The sequence below is a fragment of the Sus scrofa genome, chromosome 12 (assembly GCF_000003025.6).
Source record: "Sus scrofa isolate TJ Tabasco breed Duroc chromosome 12, Sscrofa11.1, whole genome shotgun sequence".
NCBI classification, from domain to species: domain Eukaryota; kingdom Metazoa; phylum Chordata; class Mammalia; order Artiodactyla; family Suidae; genus Sus; species Sus scrofa.
Window position 1 is genome coordinate 59,199,642 of NC_010454.4, and position 17,415 is coordinate 59,217,056.

General features: G+C 55.4%; 1 protein-coding gene across 2 annotated transcripts; it reads left to right on the forward strand.

The window, feature by feature from the left end:
- Positions 400-16,300, forward strand: CENPV (centromere protein V). 2 transcript variants are annotated; one of them, XM_021066286.1, is made up of 5 exons: positions 400-803; positions 2,784-2,882; positions 4,305-4,374; positions 8,746-8,860; positions 9,711-10,029. In XM_021066286.1, the coding sequence occupies exons 1-5, from the start codon at positions 433-435 to the stop codon at positions 9,833-9,835; spliced, it is 780 nt and encodes a 259-aa protein (XP_020921945.1). In that variant the 5' UTR covers positions 400-432; the 3' UTR covers positions 9,836-10,029. The 2 variants fall into 2 exon arrangements, with proteins under 2 accessions (XP_020921945.1, XP_020921946.1); XM_021066287.1 differs by lacking the exons at positions 8,746-8,860; positions 9,711-10,029 and adding an exon at positions 15,913-16,300.

Genomic DNA, 17,415 nt, shown 5'->3' on the forward strand with positions numbered 1-17,415 from the left:
CAGATTAGCTCCCCATGCGCCGCGTAGCTCCTGCCAGGCAGGTGCTGTCCTCCACATGTGAGAGGTGAAGTCGTCCCGGGGTGTCTGCGCAGAAGTGGCTCTGAATTCAGGACTCAGCAGGGTAGGAAGAAGCCCTCGGGTTCGGGGCGCGGAGGCGCCTCGGCAGGTTCCCAGAGGCTCCGGGTGTCGGGGTAGGAGGGCCCAGGCGCGGTCCCACAGGGCCTGCGGGCCGGGGCGGCGCAGGTGCAGGCCCCGCGGCCGGGGGCGGGCTGGGTGCGGTGCGGCGGGGCAAGCACCGGCCGGGCGGGCGCAGCGGCCCCTGGGCTGGCGGGGCAGCGGGCGCGCGCGGGCGGCGTGGGCGCGTGGGCGCAGCGAGCGCGCGCGGAGCGGGGACGCGCGGCGGCGAGGCCTGCGCGCCAGGCTGCGGGAGCCATGCGGCGGGCGAGGAGCGGCGCGGCGGCCAAGCCACGCGGGCAGAAGCGGACCGGGGCCTCCAGGGCCCCTGCGGCCGCCGCCTCGGCCCCCGGTGCCGGCCGCGCACGGACACCCGCGGGCCAGACGGGGGGCGGGAGCCGGGCAGCGACGAGGCAGCCGTCGGCCAAGCGGCGGCCGCAGTCGTCGCCGCGGGCGCCGGAGGCGGGCCCCGGGGAGCCGCCGCCGGAGCCGCCGCTGCCCCCGCCTCCGCCCGCGGCGCCCTCGGCGTCCGAGCTGGACCTGGGCGAGCAGCGGGAGCGCTGGGAGACGTTCCAGAAGCGGCAGAGGCTCAGCTTCGAGGGCGCCGCCAAGCTGCTGCTGGACACCTAGTGAGTGCGGCGCGGCCGGGCCGGCGCCCGTAACGTCTCCCGCGGCGCTCGAGCCGCCGCACCGGCCGGACAAAGGCCGAGGCGTCCGGCCCGCGCCTGGCGCCCGAGCGGCCGGCCTTCCCGGGAAGAGGGGCGCCCGGCTGCCCCGGTCCCGGAGCCGCTTTGGGGTTTGCGCACGGGTGTGGAGAGCGGCCGGGAGGGGCGGCAGGGCCTGGGGGAGCTGGGACTGTGCGGGGACCGGGCGCCCGTTATTGTGTGCGCGTCTCGCGGGGAGGAGCGCGCGGGCCGCCGGTTCGCAACCGCCGCGGGCGGGACCTCAGGGCGGCCGAGGCGCGAGCCGTGAGCCCTAAGTTGCGGGGGTCCCGGTCTCCATGGGCCCCTGCTGCCCCGTAGAGCAGCTGTGCGGCAGGGACGTGCTTTAGCGCCCTGAGTCTCTCAGGACCCATCATTTCAAGCTGAAACCCCCCGAGAAAACAAAACAACCTAACAGTTGCGTAACAACCTGAGGATTAGTCCTTTTCTTGGACAAAAATGTCCTCTGTCCTTGCTCCATAAGAAATTCGCGTTAGGATGAGTCTTCTTCAGAGACGGAATATTTGGTTTTCCCTGTGCTTCACTCTCTCATCCATCATCTTGGACTATGAGCTGGACAATTTCTCTACAGCAGCATTTTCGAGCTCCTCAGCTGTGCCAGCTGCTGCTGAGTGGGGGCATATCAAGGTCTCAGAAGTGTACAAGGCAAACTCGAAGTAATTTTTTACTTGCGCACTGACTGACAGATGATCAAGAGAAGGATTTTTAAACGTTGACAAAAAAGGGTGGGATTTTTTTACCTATCAGATTGGCGCAAAGTTGCAGACATTTGTCAAAAAGAAACCAAAACTCGCTAAGTTAAAAATATATAACTAACTCTTCACTGTTATTGTTAAAACATTAGTGCATGGAAGAAAGTCTGGAGGCACATATAGCAAATACTTAACTGTGCAGCCCTCTGGGTGTTAGGATTTAGGAGACTTTGATTTTTAACATCGGATGTTGTAAATTGAATTTTACAGTATATATAATTATGCAGTAATTCATACTTACTGAATTTTTTACAGTAAGCATTTGGGAAAGCAGAAGAAAATTTTAATACATCAAGCTAACGGATTCAGCTGGTACAGAAACACGAAAAAGCATTCAGTCTTAATAACCCAATAAATGCAAATTAAAACTTCAGTGAGCTATTTTTCCTCTAATTATTGCTTGAGACGGCACAGTGAAATGTTTTCTCTGTGTTCAGCCCTTTCGGGAAGCAGTCTGATTTATCAAGTGTTCACGGTTAATTAAGGGCCTAACATACATGTAGTAAGTTTTAAAAGGATAAAAATTGTGCCTAAGATGTGGATAGCTCTGTGAAGAGTCATGTTTATGCAAAATACTGGAGAGGAACCTAGCAGAATCACAGGAGCCTTTTGTTCCCCTTCTCCGAAGGCTTTTCGGAACCAGCAGATGCGGTTGGGTCCCCTCGCCTTTCTTTATCAGAGCAGCCTGTACCGCCTTTATCACGGTTGTGTAAATGTTATTCCGTTAATCTGTTTGATGGCTGCGAAAGGTCAGTAAAACCCGGAGCCACGTCTGCTGTATCTTGCTTACTGCCCTCTCCCCCGCCTAGCTCGTGAAAAGAATCTCTAAGTATTTGCCGTGAAGTAAACATGCCCCGGTGGCTGGATTAGGATCTTCCACCCGCTTCTCATTTTCCATGATTTTGGAATGTCTTATTTCACAACTTAACCGAATAGAGGAAATGGAGAAAAGCGAGCTCACAGGCAGAGACGGGGCCGCGTCGTTGTATGAAGTTGACAGTGTCTCCCCAAGGGCAGGCGTGCGGCTGGGTGTCTCTGGAGGACCTCTGCCCCATCTTGCTGCTTGCTGTCAACCATGGCCTGACTCTTCTGAAATTGCCATCTTCCTGATTGTTGTGTTTTTTGTTCTGTTCAGCGAATACCAGGGCCTGGTGAAACACACAGGAGGCTGCCACTGCGGCGCGGTGCGCTTTGAAGTTTGGGCCTCGGCAGACCTGCATATCTTTGACTGCAAGTGAGTGTTTTCTCTTCCAAGTTGCTAGAAAGGACGTGAGCATTCGAGTGCTCGAGGGTTGCTTCCGCCTCGTCGGAGGAGGTGGGGTACAGATGGCCATTGTGAGGGTGCTGGTGAAGTCACGTGATAGGGACGAGCGGGTTCACGTTCTGTTCGCTTCCTTTTGTGTGTGAGACGGGTTCAATGATAAATTCTTTTAAGAGATGGGGGAGGGGAGTTCCCATCGTGGCGCAGTGGAAACAAATCCAACTAGGAACCGTGAGGTTGTGGGTTCGAGCCCTGGCCTCGCTCAGTGGGTTAAGGATCCGGTGTTGCTGTGGCTGTGGTGTGGACCGGCAGCTGCAGCTGTGATTTGACCCCTAGCCTGGGAATCTCCATATGGCAGCCTTAAAACGCAATAAAAAGATGGGGGGAGGCTGAAAGTAGCAGCCTGCTGTGTGTGGGGTCGTGGTCCAGGGGCCTCGACTTGTGCCCAGCTGCGTGCCCTGCCGACGAATGTCACTGCTGGGTGGTGGCCTGGTTTCCTGGAGACGGTCGGGCTGGGACCAAACGAAGAGCCGTGGGCAGAATCCCCGGGAGTCCAGAGCTGGGTGAGGTGAGGGCTGCACACCTGGAGGCTCACTGTCCTCCTGGCCTCCTCCTTCCAGGTGAGGCAGGTGATGTTGCAGGGTCTGCGGTGGGCCTGCGCTTGGCACCTCCTCGGTTGCTGTGGTAGAACAGGGACCTGTAGTGGGCCGATAACTGACTTCTCTCGAGGATCCAGTCCTTTCTGCCCTTGGTGGAGTGATGCCTGAGTTACGCCTGCGTAGTCGCCCAATACCACGGAATTCCTCCCATGGGGGCCAGACCAGACTTCAAACAGTGCAGCCCCCGCAGAAGCAGCAGCTCCGTGAACTAAGACATTGGAGGATTCTGTTCGAACTTAGCATTTTTAAAAGGAGGACCGAAAAGAATGGACTTAGGTTTAATTCCGAGGACGTGATGCTGAGGACCTGCTGGACACGAGCTGGGCTTCCTGCGAGGTGCAGATGAGGGTAGGGAAGCCTAAGCTTCCTTGGTGGCTTTTGGTGAGCGTGTCCCAGAGGCGTAAGGTCAGAGCAGTGCCAGGTCCTTGTTCCCGGAGTCTGCAGATTCTGGCAGTTCTTTCCACTGTAATACACTGGGATGGGCAACAGGAACGCAGTTCTGCAGGTCCTGGTTTTCTGAGGGGTCACGGCCTCGTGGCAGGTGGTGGTGCACGCAGGGCTGAGGCCCCAGGAGGCTGGCCCTCTTGCCTGCTGCCCTCCCCTGGGTGGCGCTGAAAGACGCCTCACCTCTGGGGGTCAGCTGGCTCTTGGGTGTGGCAGGTTGGGCACCCCCCTTGACACTTGGAGTGTGCAGGTGGCTGTTGACAGCCTGGGGTCTGCACTTGTCTTTCTGCAGCTGCAGCATCTGTAAGAAGAAGCAGAACAGACACTTCATTGTCCCCGCCTCTCGCTTCAAGCTCCTGAAGGTGAGTGTCAAGAGCCTGCCGCTGCGGAGTGCCCGGGCTTTGTGTCCCTCTTCACCCGCTTTCCTGCTTCTTTTTAAAAGGTTATGTTACTTTTCCTCTTTATATCTTGGACACGTATTTGGTAGTACAACGGAAGCACATGCAAACACAAAGGATCAAAAAATAAATAACGTCACCCAAATCCCATCCTCAAGGGAACCACTGTCGTATCTTGGTAAAGACCCTTGTGTATTATTTCGGACATGGATCCCTCTAAATGGGCCACAGGGAGCTCCCTTCCTGGCTCGGTGGTTAACAATCCCGACGAGGACCCCTGAGGATGCGAGTTCGATCCCTGGCCTTGCTCAGTGGGTTGCTGTGAGCTGTGGGGTGGGTCACAGACGCGGCTCAGATCCTGAATAGATGTGGCTGTGGCTGTGGCTCTGATTCAGCTCCTAGCCTGGAGACCTCCATAGGGCAGGTGTAGCCCTAAAATGCAAAAAAAAAAAAAAAAAAAATATCATACATGTTTTTATCAAAGTAGAATTTTACCTTTTCTTTTCCCAGTGAAACTAAATGAATAAAAACAATTTTTTTGACTGCGCCCATGGCATGCAGAAGTTCCCGGGCCAGGGACTGAATCTGTGGCACAGCTGTGACTCGAGATACAGCAGTGACACCACCAGATCCTTTAATCACTAGGCCACCAGGGAACTCCGATTAAGGTTTTTTTTAACTTTATTATTTTGAGGGAATTTTTTGTGCTTGGTACGAGATTCGGAAGGAATAGAGTGTGTGTATAATGGTGAAAGGTATTCCCGTCACTGTCCCTCAGCCCCCGGTTCCTTCCTCCCCCACAACCATTTCCGAGTTTACTTATGTAATTCCTCCTGTATCTGCAGCATATCTAGTTATATGAATGTACCACAAGCAGTTTTCTACATTTGAACTTCTAGGTCGAGTGCAGTTTTTTTTTTAACACCTGCACCCACAGCATATGGAAGTTCCTGGGCCGGTGATTGAATCTGAACCACAGCTGCAACCTGCACTGAACCTGCGGCAACACTGGATCCTATGACCCACTGTGCTGGGCTGGGGATCGAACCCACACCTCCACAGCAACCCTAGCCGCTGTAGTCGGATTTTTTTTTTTTTTTTTTTTTTTTTTTTTTTTTTTTTTTTGTCTTTTTGCCGTTTCTAGGGCCGCTCCTGCGGCATATGGAGGTTCCCAGGCTAAGAGTCTAATCGGGGCCGTAGCCGCCAGCTTACACCACAGCCACGGCAGTGTGGGATCTGAGCCACATCTGCCACCTACACCAGAGCCACATCTGCCACCTACACCACAGCTCACAGCAACACTGGATCCTTAACCCACTGAGCAAGGCCAGGGATCTAACCCGCAACCTCATGGTTCCTAGTCAGATTTGTTAACCACTGAGCCACAATGGGAACTCCTTGTAGTCAGATTCTTGACCCACTCTGCTACAGCCAGAATTCTTTTTTCCCCCAGTTTTAAACAAGCCATCGTGAACCTCGCTGTGTATAAATCTTCAAAATTTAGAAATTATTTCTTTGAATCGATTCTGTTAGAAGTAAAACCTCTGGTCAAAGAATACAGACTTTAGGGGCGTTCCCCTTGTGGTGCAGCGGAAACAGACCTGACTAGGAACTGTGATGTTGCGGGTTCAATCCCTGGCCTCACTTGGTGGGTTAAGGATCTGGTGTTTCCGTGAGCTATGGTGTAGGTTGCAGACGTGGCTTGGATCTGGCCTCGCTGTGGCTGTGGTGGAGGCCGGCAGCTGCTGCTCCAGTTCACCCCCTAGCCTGGGAACCTCCATCTAAGAATATACACTTTCAAAAGGCTTCAGCAGGCTTTACAGCAAGCTTTGCCAACGTGGGGCGGGCCGGGGCTCTGGTTTGTCCTGGTTCCCGTGGCTCCGCTGTGTGCTGGCTGACGTTCCGGCTTTGATGTGGTCACCTGTGCCTGCCGGGAGGGCCTCCAGAGCCAGCCTTGGTCCTGTCTGTGCTCCCGGCCTTGGGCGGCCGCCCTGCAGAGTCTAGGAGGAGGGGCTCGCCGAATGTCCCCCAGACACTCTGGGCAGTCTGTCCCCGCTCCGCCGTTTGCTCTTGACCCTTTGCCTTGGGTGTTGGCGGGGCAGGTGGGCGCAAGTCCTTCTCTGGGCCAGCTGGGGGCTGTGGCCCTGAGCCCTGGTGACAGGCGGCTCCCGAGGACACCAGGGCTCTAGACTCAGAAATTGACAGTCGCCCCCTGCGGGCCTGCTCTTGGGTCACTTCCCAGCTCGCTCTTCTTCGGCCCAGCCTGTGGAAGGAGCAGTTCCCTCTTTGCTCTTCTGAGTCAAGTGCAGAGCCTGTCCTTGCTTCAGCAGTGCTGTCGGGGCACCTCCTGTGCCAGGCCCTGCTCCCCTGAAGCCCCCCAGCTAATGTGGCAGCCCGGGCCTTTGTCCCCATGGAGCTGAGGTTTTCTCTGGGGAGACGGAGATGAGGAGAAGCCCGGAGGTGCCGTGTGGACAGAGAGAGCAGAGCTGTGTGACAGGACAGCGGGCGGCTGCTTGGCAGGGTGGGGGTTGAGCTGGGGCAATGTGGGGGTCTCGGGCAGGGGCTGGGGGTGCTGCACACCCACGCTGGGAGGGGAGAGGGGCAGGACCAGCGGGGGGCACCGACCCTGTGCTTTGTGGTGCGAAGCCCGCCGTGTGGAGGGTAGGGGCAGGAGGCAAGAGTGGAGATGAGAGGGCAGCTGGAGGTGGTGGCTGCCAGGTGAGGGATGCTAGTCAGGGGCCCGGGAGGGAAGCAGAGACTTGCAGGTGTGTCTTGGAAGAGTGTTCGCAGGCCCCAGAGTGTGCACCGTTACCTGGAGGCCTCGTGAACAGAGGGCGGAGCCACCCCGACCGTGCAGGCCTGGGGAGCAAGGCGGACGTTTCCCACAAGCTCCGGGTGACGGTGGTGTGGCGGGTCCTGGGTCCACACCCGCGAGCCGCTGTTTGAGAGGTGGGGTTGGATGTCAAGAGGGGGAGAGGACGTTGGGCCTCTGAGCAGCAGGGGGACTGGAGATGCTGGGTCTTGCGGGAGAAGCGGGTGGAGGGCGCTGCGGTCAGGGCTCCTTGTTGAAGACACTGAGGAGGTGTCTCGAACATTGAGGTAGATGAGATGGGCAGTGGGGTGCACGCCTGGAGCCCCAGCGATGGAGCAGAGCTGTCGCCCTGACTCGGGACTCGCTGGGGGAGGCCAGTGGGTAAGGGCGCAGCCAGAGAAGGGAGGGGGCCTGGGACGCTCGTTTATGGCGAGGTGAACAGCAGGGGAGGAGAAGCAGGCAGAGACCCCTAGAAGGATGGCGGGGGAGGGAGGAAAGGTGGGAGTGAGGCGTCCTCAGGAGGGGAGTGCGGAGCGGAGAGGTCAGGTTCAGAAGGACGAGTACGGAATCCGGTGGTCAGAGTTCCCGTTGTGGCTCAGCGGTGACAAACCCGATGAGCATCGCCGACTAGCATCCACGAGGACGTGGGGTCGACCCCCGGCCTCCCTCAGTGGGTTAAGGATCCGGCGTTGCTGTGAGCTGTGGTGTAGGTCACAGATGTGGCTCAGCAGCCGCAGCTCCGATTCAGCCTCTAGCCTGGGAACCTCCATGTGCTGCGGATGCGGCCCTAAAACAAATGCAGCGGTCAAGAGAGGTGACCATAGCTGCGTCGTCGTGGCGGATGGTGGTGATGTCTGATTGGGCAGCAAGAAAGAAGAAATGACCAGAGCTCAGTGTGTTGCAGTTTGATGGTGACAGGCCATGTGGTCCAGCAGGGGGGGGTCTTGCTGGTGGGTGCGTGGCACATGCGGTACAGGAGGGTGGGGGGCGGCTCCTCGTCCCTCTGATTTCTTGGGAGAAGGGGTGCAGTCAGACGTCTCTGGACAGGGGACCACTTGTCTCTGGTGTGGTGGGTATGGGGCGGAGGGGCCTTGGGGCACAGAGGGTCCGTCCCCCACCCGCCGAGGGCTGGGCTGACCCCCCTCCACCCAGTTCTCTGAACTGTCTGCTCACGTCCTCTGCCCAGCTGCCCGCGTGGTGTCCAGTGAGGAAGTTAGCCTTGTCCCTGACGTCTGGCAGATGTTCCTTCCTCCTTGGTCCTCCTTGAGCGGTGCTGTCCAGGGACGTGGGGGCCAGTCCCCTGGCTGACCCTCCTGTGTAGGCCGGGGACGCAGGCGAGGCCTGAGGCCAGGTGTTGTGTGCAGCGGACCTGGGGGAAGCCTGAGCGGTCCCGCTCCAGACTGCGGGGTCCTGTCCCGCTGACCCTGGGCGTGTCCTGGTGACTCTGGGCCCGGCGGGAGGGCTCTCCCCAGTCAGCCTTTGCCAGGCGTGTTTCTGTGGATGCCAACTGGTCTGCCTCCCAGGGCGCGGAGAGCATCACCACGTACACCTTCAACACGCACAAGGCGCAGCACACCTTCTGCAAGAGATGCGGCGTCCAGAGCTTCTACTCCCCCCGCTCCAACCCGGGGGGCTTCGGTGAGTGGGAGCTGCCCGCCGGCCGAGCGTGCTTGGGAGGGTGGGCGCTGGCACACTGGCCCCCGCCCGCCTCGCCAGGCCCTTTCCACGCAGCCTCCGGGCAGCGGGGCTCGGTGGCAGGTGTGTGGAGCCGGGCAGGGCCTCGCAGAGGCGTCCAGATCCAGGTCGGCGTGGCCTGCTGGTCAGGAGAGCGGGAGCGGGCGCAGGAGACGGGCTGGGGGTTTATGCTGCCCTTTAATAAACTGGCTGTTCAAACACCAGCAGGAGAACCCCCGGGCCCTCTTCGGGTCCCGCTTGGATGTGGGGGCAGCACAACCCTTAGACACTGTTGAGAGTGACAGCAGCTGCCCTGGAGTTGAGGGCGGGTGGCCCTGGGGTCCTGGGCCTGCCAGACGCGGCCTCCAGACCTGCAGCAGGTGGCTGCGCCATGGGTGGGGGTGGGGTGGGGGGCTGTGATGTCACACCCGCCTCCCCATAGCAGCTCGTTGGCTCCTCATCCATCACATGGAGAGTCTTTCCTGCCTCCCTTGAGGATCGCAAAGGGCTTTTGGAAAATAGAAAATCCTGTACAGTACGGGAGGCGTGTGATGCTTAGAAAGTCACCCTCCGAGCCCCGGATGAGGCCCGGGGGTCCTTCAGGCTGCGGCTCAGAGACTGCCCTGCGCTTGAGTCTTTCTGCCCTGCTGTCCTCCTGGCTGGTGCTGAGTGATGCCCGCCTCGGCCGCCCCGGTTCGGGACGTCTGACGCCCTGAGAGCTGGGGGGGTGAGCCAGGAGGCCGCCCCGTGAGCAGCTGTGGGAGTGTCCGAGAGCCGGCGCCTGGTCTGACCCGGGCTGGACCCCTGCCCGCAGGAATCGCCCCCCACTGCCTGGACGAGGGCACCGTGCGCAGCGTGGTGGTCGAGGAGTTCAACGGCAGCGACTGGGAGAAGGCCATGAGGGAGCACAAGACCATCAAGAGCCTGTCCAAGGAGTGAGCGCCCGCTGCCCGGCGGGGAGGCGGCCCGCGGCCCCCTCCTCCCTGCAGGTCCCTCGGGCCACAGTGTCTTCAGCGGCTCTGTCCTCCCGCAGCTCGGATTTGGATTTTGACATAGGCTAGTTGATACCCTTCTATCTCTTCCCGACTTTTGTGTGATCTTTTAGCAAAATAAATATTTTTAACATGAAAGCAGCTCCGGTGGCTTCTCCTTTCCTTTGTGCCTTGGCTTTGCTCCCGAGGCCACTTGGCGGCAGGTGCGACCTCTGTGCTGCGGGTGTCTGCCTCCGGCTTGGGAGGGAGGCTCGGGAGGCAGAGGAGCCGCCGTGAAAGATGCCGGAGGGCTCGTGGGCGCAGGCCGGAGAGCTGGGCAGGGAACGGAGCCCAGGGCTGCTTCAGAGGAGAGAGGCCGGCCCTTGGAGGCCCGGGGGTGGGAGTGAGTCTGTCTTCCTTTTTTTTTTTTTTTCCCAAGGTAAATCTGGTTCTGACGTCTCGTTTAGAAAATGACGAGATGCAACAAAAGGCACCATCTTCACTGTTTGCAAGTCACAGCTCCGCAGGGTCGGCTGTGTTCTCACTGTCGGGACACTGACTCCCAGGCCTCGTCATCTGGCAAAACTGAACCCTCCACCTGTAAGCAGCAGCTCTGAGCCTGGGAAGAAGTTGGCCGGAAAGAGAGGCTGAAGCTGGATGTGGACAGTGTTCATTTTGTAGGCATTGGGAAGCTCTGAAGTCTTTGGACGGCTTCCCCGCCCCCACCTTCCTTGTTTCACGTTGTTTCGTGTTATAATCAAGACTTTCTCTTTCTTTTTTGGCTGCACATGTGGCATGCAGAAGTTCCCAGGCCAGGGATCAAACTCGCGCCACAAAAGCAACCCAAGCCACAGCAGTGACAATGTTGAGTCCTTAAGCTGCTGGGCCACAAGGGAACTCCTTTTTTTCTTTTTTCTTTTTGTCTTTGTAGGGCTGCAACCTGCAGCATATGGAGCTTCCCAGGCTAGGGGTCGAATTGGAGCTGTGGCTGCCGGCCTATACCACAGCCACAGCAACGTGGGATCCAAGCTGCGTCTGTGACCCACACCACAGCTCATGGCAACACCGGACACTGAGCAGGGCCAGGGATCGAACCTGTGTCCTCATAGATGCTATTGTATTCGTTTCCTCTGCTCCACAATGGTTGTGACCAACCTGTTGGACAAGAGTTGTTTTTTTTTTTTTTTTTTGGCCTCACTTGCAGCTGAAGTATGTGTAAGTTCCTGGGCCAGGGATTGAACCTGTGCAACATCAGTGGCAATGCAGGATCCTGAGCCCTCATGCCCTAGGGAACCCCTAGCTTTTTGTGATTTATGTCTTATTTGGGAGTACATTCCTATCAAGCTTATAAACATACTACCCAGATTGATTTTCTTCTACTGTTCTCATAGTTTTTTGGTGCTTAAAAAAAAAAAAGGAATCTGACTAGGAACCACGAGGTTTTGGGTTTGATCCCTGGCCCTGCTCAGTGGGTTAAGGATCTGGCACTGCTGTGAGCTGTGGTGTGGTCAAAGGCACAGCTTGGATCTGGTATTGCAGTGGCTGTGGTGTAGGCCGGTGGCTACAGCTCCGATTAGACTCCTAGCCTGGGAACCTCCATATGTGCAGGTGTGGCATAAAAAGACAAAAAAAAAAAAAAAAAAAAAACCCATATAGTTCTTTAGTGGTTTTCATTTTTTATTTTATTTATTTATTTTTTGTGTGTGTGTGTTTTCTAGAGCCGCACCCGCGGCATATGGGCGTTTCCAGGCTAGGGGTCTAATAGGAGCCACAGCTGCCGGCCTACACCAGAGCCACAGCAACGCCAGGTCCGAGCCGTGTCTGCAACCTACACCACAGCTCATGGCAATGCTGGATCCTTCACCCACTGAGCCAGGCCAGGGATCGAACCCGAAACCTCATGGTTCCTGGTCGGATTCGTTCGCCACTGACCTCCCCTTCATTTTTCATTTTTGTCAGCGGTGCAAGGCCGGGTTTAGCTCTCTGTCCTCAAAATGGGGAACCATTGCATCACCTCTTCCCCTGGCTGACCATCCCTTAGTGATTTCAGGTGTGTTTTCTAGATAAGGTTGTTGCTGGACACTTGTTGTTTTTTAACCTTATTTTTCTACGGTCCCAATTATATCAGAGTCCTAAATGCCTAAAGCTTTACGATGTGCGCTTTAAAAAAAAATCTGCTAGTGTGCATCTTCCTCATTACTGTGTTTGGACTATTTTGTCTTCTAAATGAATTTTATTAAAATAATTGGGTGGAGTTCCCACTGTGGTCTAGTAGGTTAATGATCCAGCTTCTCTCTGTGGCAGCCCCCGTTCAGTCCCCCGCCTGGCACCGTGGGTGAAGGATCCAGCATTACTGCACTGTGGCATAGGCTGCAGCTGTGGCTTGGATTCCATCCCTGCCCTGGGCACTTCCATGTGCCACAAGTGCAGCCAAAAAAGAGATTAAAAAAACAAAATACTTTTTTTTTTGGCCACAGCATATAGCAACTTGATGTGGGCTCTCAGTTCCCAGACCAGGGATTGAACCCAGGCCTCAGCAGTGAACGCTCAGAGTCCTCACCACTAGACCACCAGGGAGCTCCTCAGATGAATGTTAGAATTGGTATCGTGAGGGCCGGACAAAGTCCTGTTCGGCTCTTGACTGAGAGCGCTCTGAGTTCCTAAGGCAGGTTGGGGCACCAGGCCTCCTCACGGTTCTCAGCTCCGTCACGGGGAGGGTGCTGGGTACAGGTCCTTGTCAGACAGATGATTTGCCAATACTTTTTCCAATTTCACTTCCTTGACGGTGTCCTTGGATGCACAAAGGTTTCTGTGCTGTCTTCGGCTGCTTGGGTGTCGGGTGTCGTATTTAAGAAGCTGTTGCCTCATCCAAGGTCACAAAAGTTAACATTTGTGTTTCCTTCCAAGAGGCGGATGATTTTAGCTCCTACTAATTAGGTCTTTGTAGTAGTTCTTAAAATCGGGACATGTGAGCCTTGCAGCTCTGTTCTTTCTTGAGATTGTTTTGGCTTCTGAGTCTCTTGCAATTCCATATGGTTTTAGGATCAGTTTGTCCATTTCTGCAAGAGACAGCTGGGATTTTTAGTGACTGAAATTTAGACAGATCTTGGAGTTCCCGTTGCGGCTCAACGGAAACGCATCTGACTAGGACCCATGAGGTTTCGGGTTTAATTCCTGACCTTGCTTAGTGGGTGAAGGAGCCAGCGTTGCTGTGAGCTGTGGTGTAGGTCGCAGACACGGCTCGGATCCTTCGTTGTTGTGGCTGCGGCAAAGGCCGGCGGCTGTAGCTCCAATTAGACCCGTGGCCTGGGAACCTCCATTTGCTGCGGCTCTAAAAAAGAAAGAAACATTTAGATCTCCTGTCAGAGAGAACGTATGTATGTGGGATGTATTCCTAGGTATTTTATAGTCTTGAAGCTGCTGAGTTGGGGCTTTTCCCCCCATTTCCGTTGCTGTCACATGATTCCGAATTAAAGCCGGTCTCTTGATTTCCGTAGGATACCTCGTGCCCAGCTGCCTCACCAGATCCCCTCCTGCGTTAGAGCGGATGTTTTGGCCTCTGGGGTTTCTGCCCAGCGCCCTCTCTTCCCGTCCTCACACCAGTTAATTTTCTCCGTCCTCCTCTGTCGGCTTCACCCTCCTGAACAGCCTTGATGGTCATGACAGTGGCCGCGTGTCCACAGAGTTTTAGGGCCTAGATGTTGGTAAATAGTCTTCATTATACTTCAGTTGTTACTTTTTCCCCTGTTTTTCTCGAAAGTTCTTACTAGGAACAGTGACTGAATTGTGTTATCTTTCAGCACCTGTACGTAAAAGAATACGGCTTTTCTCCTGGAGTCGTTGATGTAATGAGTTGTGTTGAAGGGCTTCCCAGAGTGGGACCACTCTTGCTCCCGGAATAGTACGTACTTGGTCATGGAGTAGTCCTTCTTTTGACACACTGCTGGAATCAGTTTGCGAATATTTTCTTTTATATTTTGCACCTATCTTCACAAATTGTTGGTTTTCTTTTTTGGGCTGTGTCGTGTTAGCTTGTCTGTGACCTGGAGTACTTTTCTGTCTACCTGATGCTCTAAATAATATTGGAATTATTTTTAGATAGCTGTCAAACCATCTAGACAAGGAACCTTAAACAAATCTGTTAGAATTACCTTCTCATTTTTTCTGCGGCTATGGGTCTGTTCTCTTGCACGAGTTCAGTAAATTCGAGTCCTGTGAAACCCTGGTAAGGAAGTGTCCTGCCGCTGGGCGTCGTGCAGTGCCTGCTCCCTAATCCTGTGCTCGAATGTGAGCAGCCAAAGCTGTCCTGGGAGCTGGGGCTGGAGCCGGTTTGGAGGTGACCCTGGCTTGGGACTTGCTCTGGAGCGTGTTTTACTTTGCAGAGGCGCAGCCTCCAGTGCAAGGAGTCAGCTGCCACGTCAGCACCTGGCCACACAGGGGTCCCTCCCTCCTTCTGGACTTGGCCCAGGAGCCCCCACCTCCTTCGGGTCCTGGGTGCGCCAGCTGGACTGATGCCGAGTCCTTGGAAGGTGAAAAGCCCCGGAGTTCGTAACTCTTGCGGTGGCACAACCTGGTGGTGTCTGGGTCTTGTCTCTGGCATCATGACAGGGTCTGGGAGTGGCCCAGCCTCACTCGGACGACATCCTTTAGGGTGTCGTTTTGCTGCCCTGGGCGTGCACGCCGTTTCTTAAAACCTGTCCGGTCCTTTCCATTTTTGGGGCTGTCACCTCCATTCTGTTCCCAGTCGTGGCACTGCCGTCTTCTCCCCTGGGTTGCGCTTGGCGGGTGTGGCTTACTTGACGTTCAGAGAAACTCACCCTTTCTCCTGCTTCAGTGGTTGGTTTACTCGTGTTAAATTCCTCCTCCTCCTTTCTCTTGATTTACATTGTTGGGTTTTTTAAAAATAGAATCACTTGTCAATCATTTTAAAGAAATAGACGTATTTAAGGCTATAAATTACCTGAAATACAGGTTCCACATAAGTGTAAACTTTATTACTTTTTAGATAATTTGTAATTTTCTCTGTTCTGGCAGCCATTTGGGAGGCAGTTTCTAAGTAAGGCAGTTGATTTCTAAGCAGGTTTTTTTTGTCATTTCATCATTTTATTGAATGTTATTTGATTATAATCCAAGAATGTGGCCTGCAAAATCTACTTTGAGGAGTTTATTCAAGATTTCTCAAGTTCCCATCGTGGCTCAGTGGTTAATGAATCCGACTAAGAACCATGAGGTTTCGGGTTCGGTCCCTGCCCTTGCTCAGTGGGTTAAGGATCCGGCGCTGCTGTGAGCTGTGGTGTAGGGCGCAGGTGTGGCTCGGATCCCATGTTGCTGTGGCTCTGGCCTAGGCCGGTGGCTACAGCTCCGATTCGACCCCTAGCCTGGGAACCTCCATGTGCCGTGGGTGTGGCCCTAGAAAAGACAAAAAAGACAAAAAATGAAATTTAAAAAATAGAAATTAAAAAAAAAGATTTCTTAGTGGCCGATAAATAATTGAGTTTTGTAAATATTCTGTCACATAAGAAGTGATTGCTGACTTTAAGTTCCTTATATTATTTAAATGCTGTGTGTTTTTGCCAATTTGATTTGTCGCAATTCTAAACGAATATTAAAGCCTTTTGTTATGACTCCATGTTTTATAAAGAGCTTGCATTTCTGAGAGATTTTGTTTCACGTACCTGGCTGCTCGGATGCTTGGCCTGCAGCTTCTCAGAGAGGGGCGTGAGCGTGCTGCGGTTGTGCAGTAGCCCCCGGGGTCCAGGTTTGACCTCTTGGATGTCTGAGGGCCTGCAGTCAGTCTCTCCTGCCTTCTGTCGGCCTTCGCTGGGTGTATGTGGCCGGCTCAGCTTTTGTTTTCGGCCTCTGTCGCCTGTTAAATGTCACTGGATTTTGTTCTAACTCAGTTTGAGAGTCTCTGTTTTGGTTGGGAATTCAGCTCATCTGTTATTTTTTTTCAAGTAACTGAAATCTGGTTTTATTCTTTTCCGGTCATTCCTATCATTATATTTTATCCTTTGCTTCCCTTTCCTTCTTTTCTTATTTTCGCAGGCTTTTAAGTCTCGTTTCCCGTTTTCCCCATGTGAATTCGGATCCTGTGCTTTTCGATGCTGCTCGTGGTGGCCTTTCTGGTCCTGTGTCTGTCTCCTTGTTGCCTTCCTCCCGAGCTCCCCTGGGGACCCCTGGGGACACCTTATCTTTCCTGACCTGAAATTTAGAATTTTGCCGGCATACTTGTGTATCTTTTTTTAAAAACAGGAGTTCCCTGGTGGCTCAGCAGGTTAAGGACCTGGCGTCCTCACTGCTGTGAGTCTGGTTGCTGCTGTGCCATGGGTTCAAGCCTGGGTCCCGGAACTTCTGCATGCTGCGGGCAAGGCCAAAAAAAAGAGATACATTAAAATAAAAAGTCAAAGCTGGCGAGGATACAGTGGGCCCTTCAGACGCGTGGTCTCTCAGTCGTGGGGTCCTTGCCCATCCCTGCCTGTGACCGTGCTCGGGCTCCCGGATGTGTCCTTCACGTCCCCTCTCCACTGTGACTTCGTTTTTTGGCCTCCCCCCGCCTCCGGCTCTGAGATGGACCTTCTGCCTGACGCCCATTTCGCTTCTGGCCTCTTCTGAGAGCCCCCCGGGGTCTGGGCCCGGCTGAGCTTTTGTGATCATTTTTGATGAGGTCTCTTGCATTAACTGCTCCCTCAGTGAGGGCTGGGAGCCCCCTCCCCCCAGCGGAGGCCCCTCCCTCTGAGGTTCCTGGGGGAGGGGCCCCTGTTTGTGCCCTTGGTGTCGGGGTGGAGGGGAGGGGGCTGAGAACTGGCAAAGGCCAGCCCTCCCCACAGCTGCCGGAGGGAGTTTGCGGGTCTCTCCTGCAGGGGGTCACCCTCCCCCAACCTTGGGGGGTGGGGGCAGCACCCCCCCCCCCCGCCCCCAGCAGCAGCCTCCCAGGACTCTCCGCAGGGAATTCCTATTGAGTAAGAGTGTGTGTGTGTGTGTGTGTGTGTGTGTGTTTCATTTCCTTTTTACAGCCGCACCTGCAGCATCTGGAGGTTCCCAGGCCAGGGGTCCATTCGGAGCTGTAGCCGCCGGCCTCGACCACAGCCACAGCAACACGGGATGCAGCTGCGTCTGCGACCTACACCACAGCTCACGGCACCGCCGGATCCTTAACCCACTGAGTGAGGCCGGGGATCGAACCCCATCCTCATGGACACCATGTTGGGTTCTTGGCCCGCTGAGCCACAGGGGGAGCTCCTGTGTGTGCGTGTGTGTGTGTGTGTGTGTGTGTGTGCGTGCGTGCGTACGTGCGTGTGTGTGTGTGTGTGTGTGTGTGTGTGTGTATTTTCCTTTCTTCATGAGCCCCCACCCGCATCTCCCTTGAGGTTGGTGCCGCCCTCTTTGGGGGAACCAGGAACTTCCAATCCTTGTCCCAGGCCGCGGGCTACCCCACAGCAGGTGTCCCCACCCCAGGGCCAGGGACGGACGGCTGCGCTCAGGCCGCCTGCTGGGCTCTACTGCGCGGGGTCGTCTGCCCGAGGAAGGCTGCTTTCTGGGAGCTGCCCA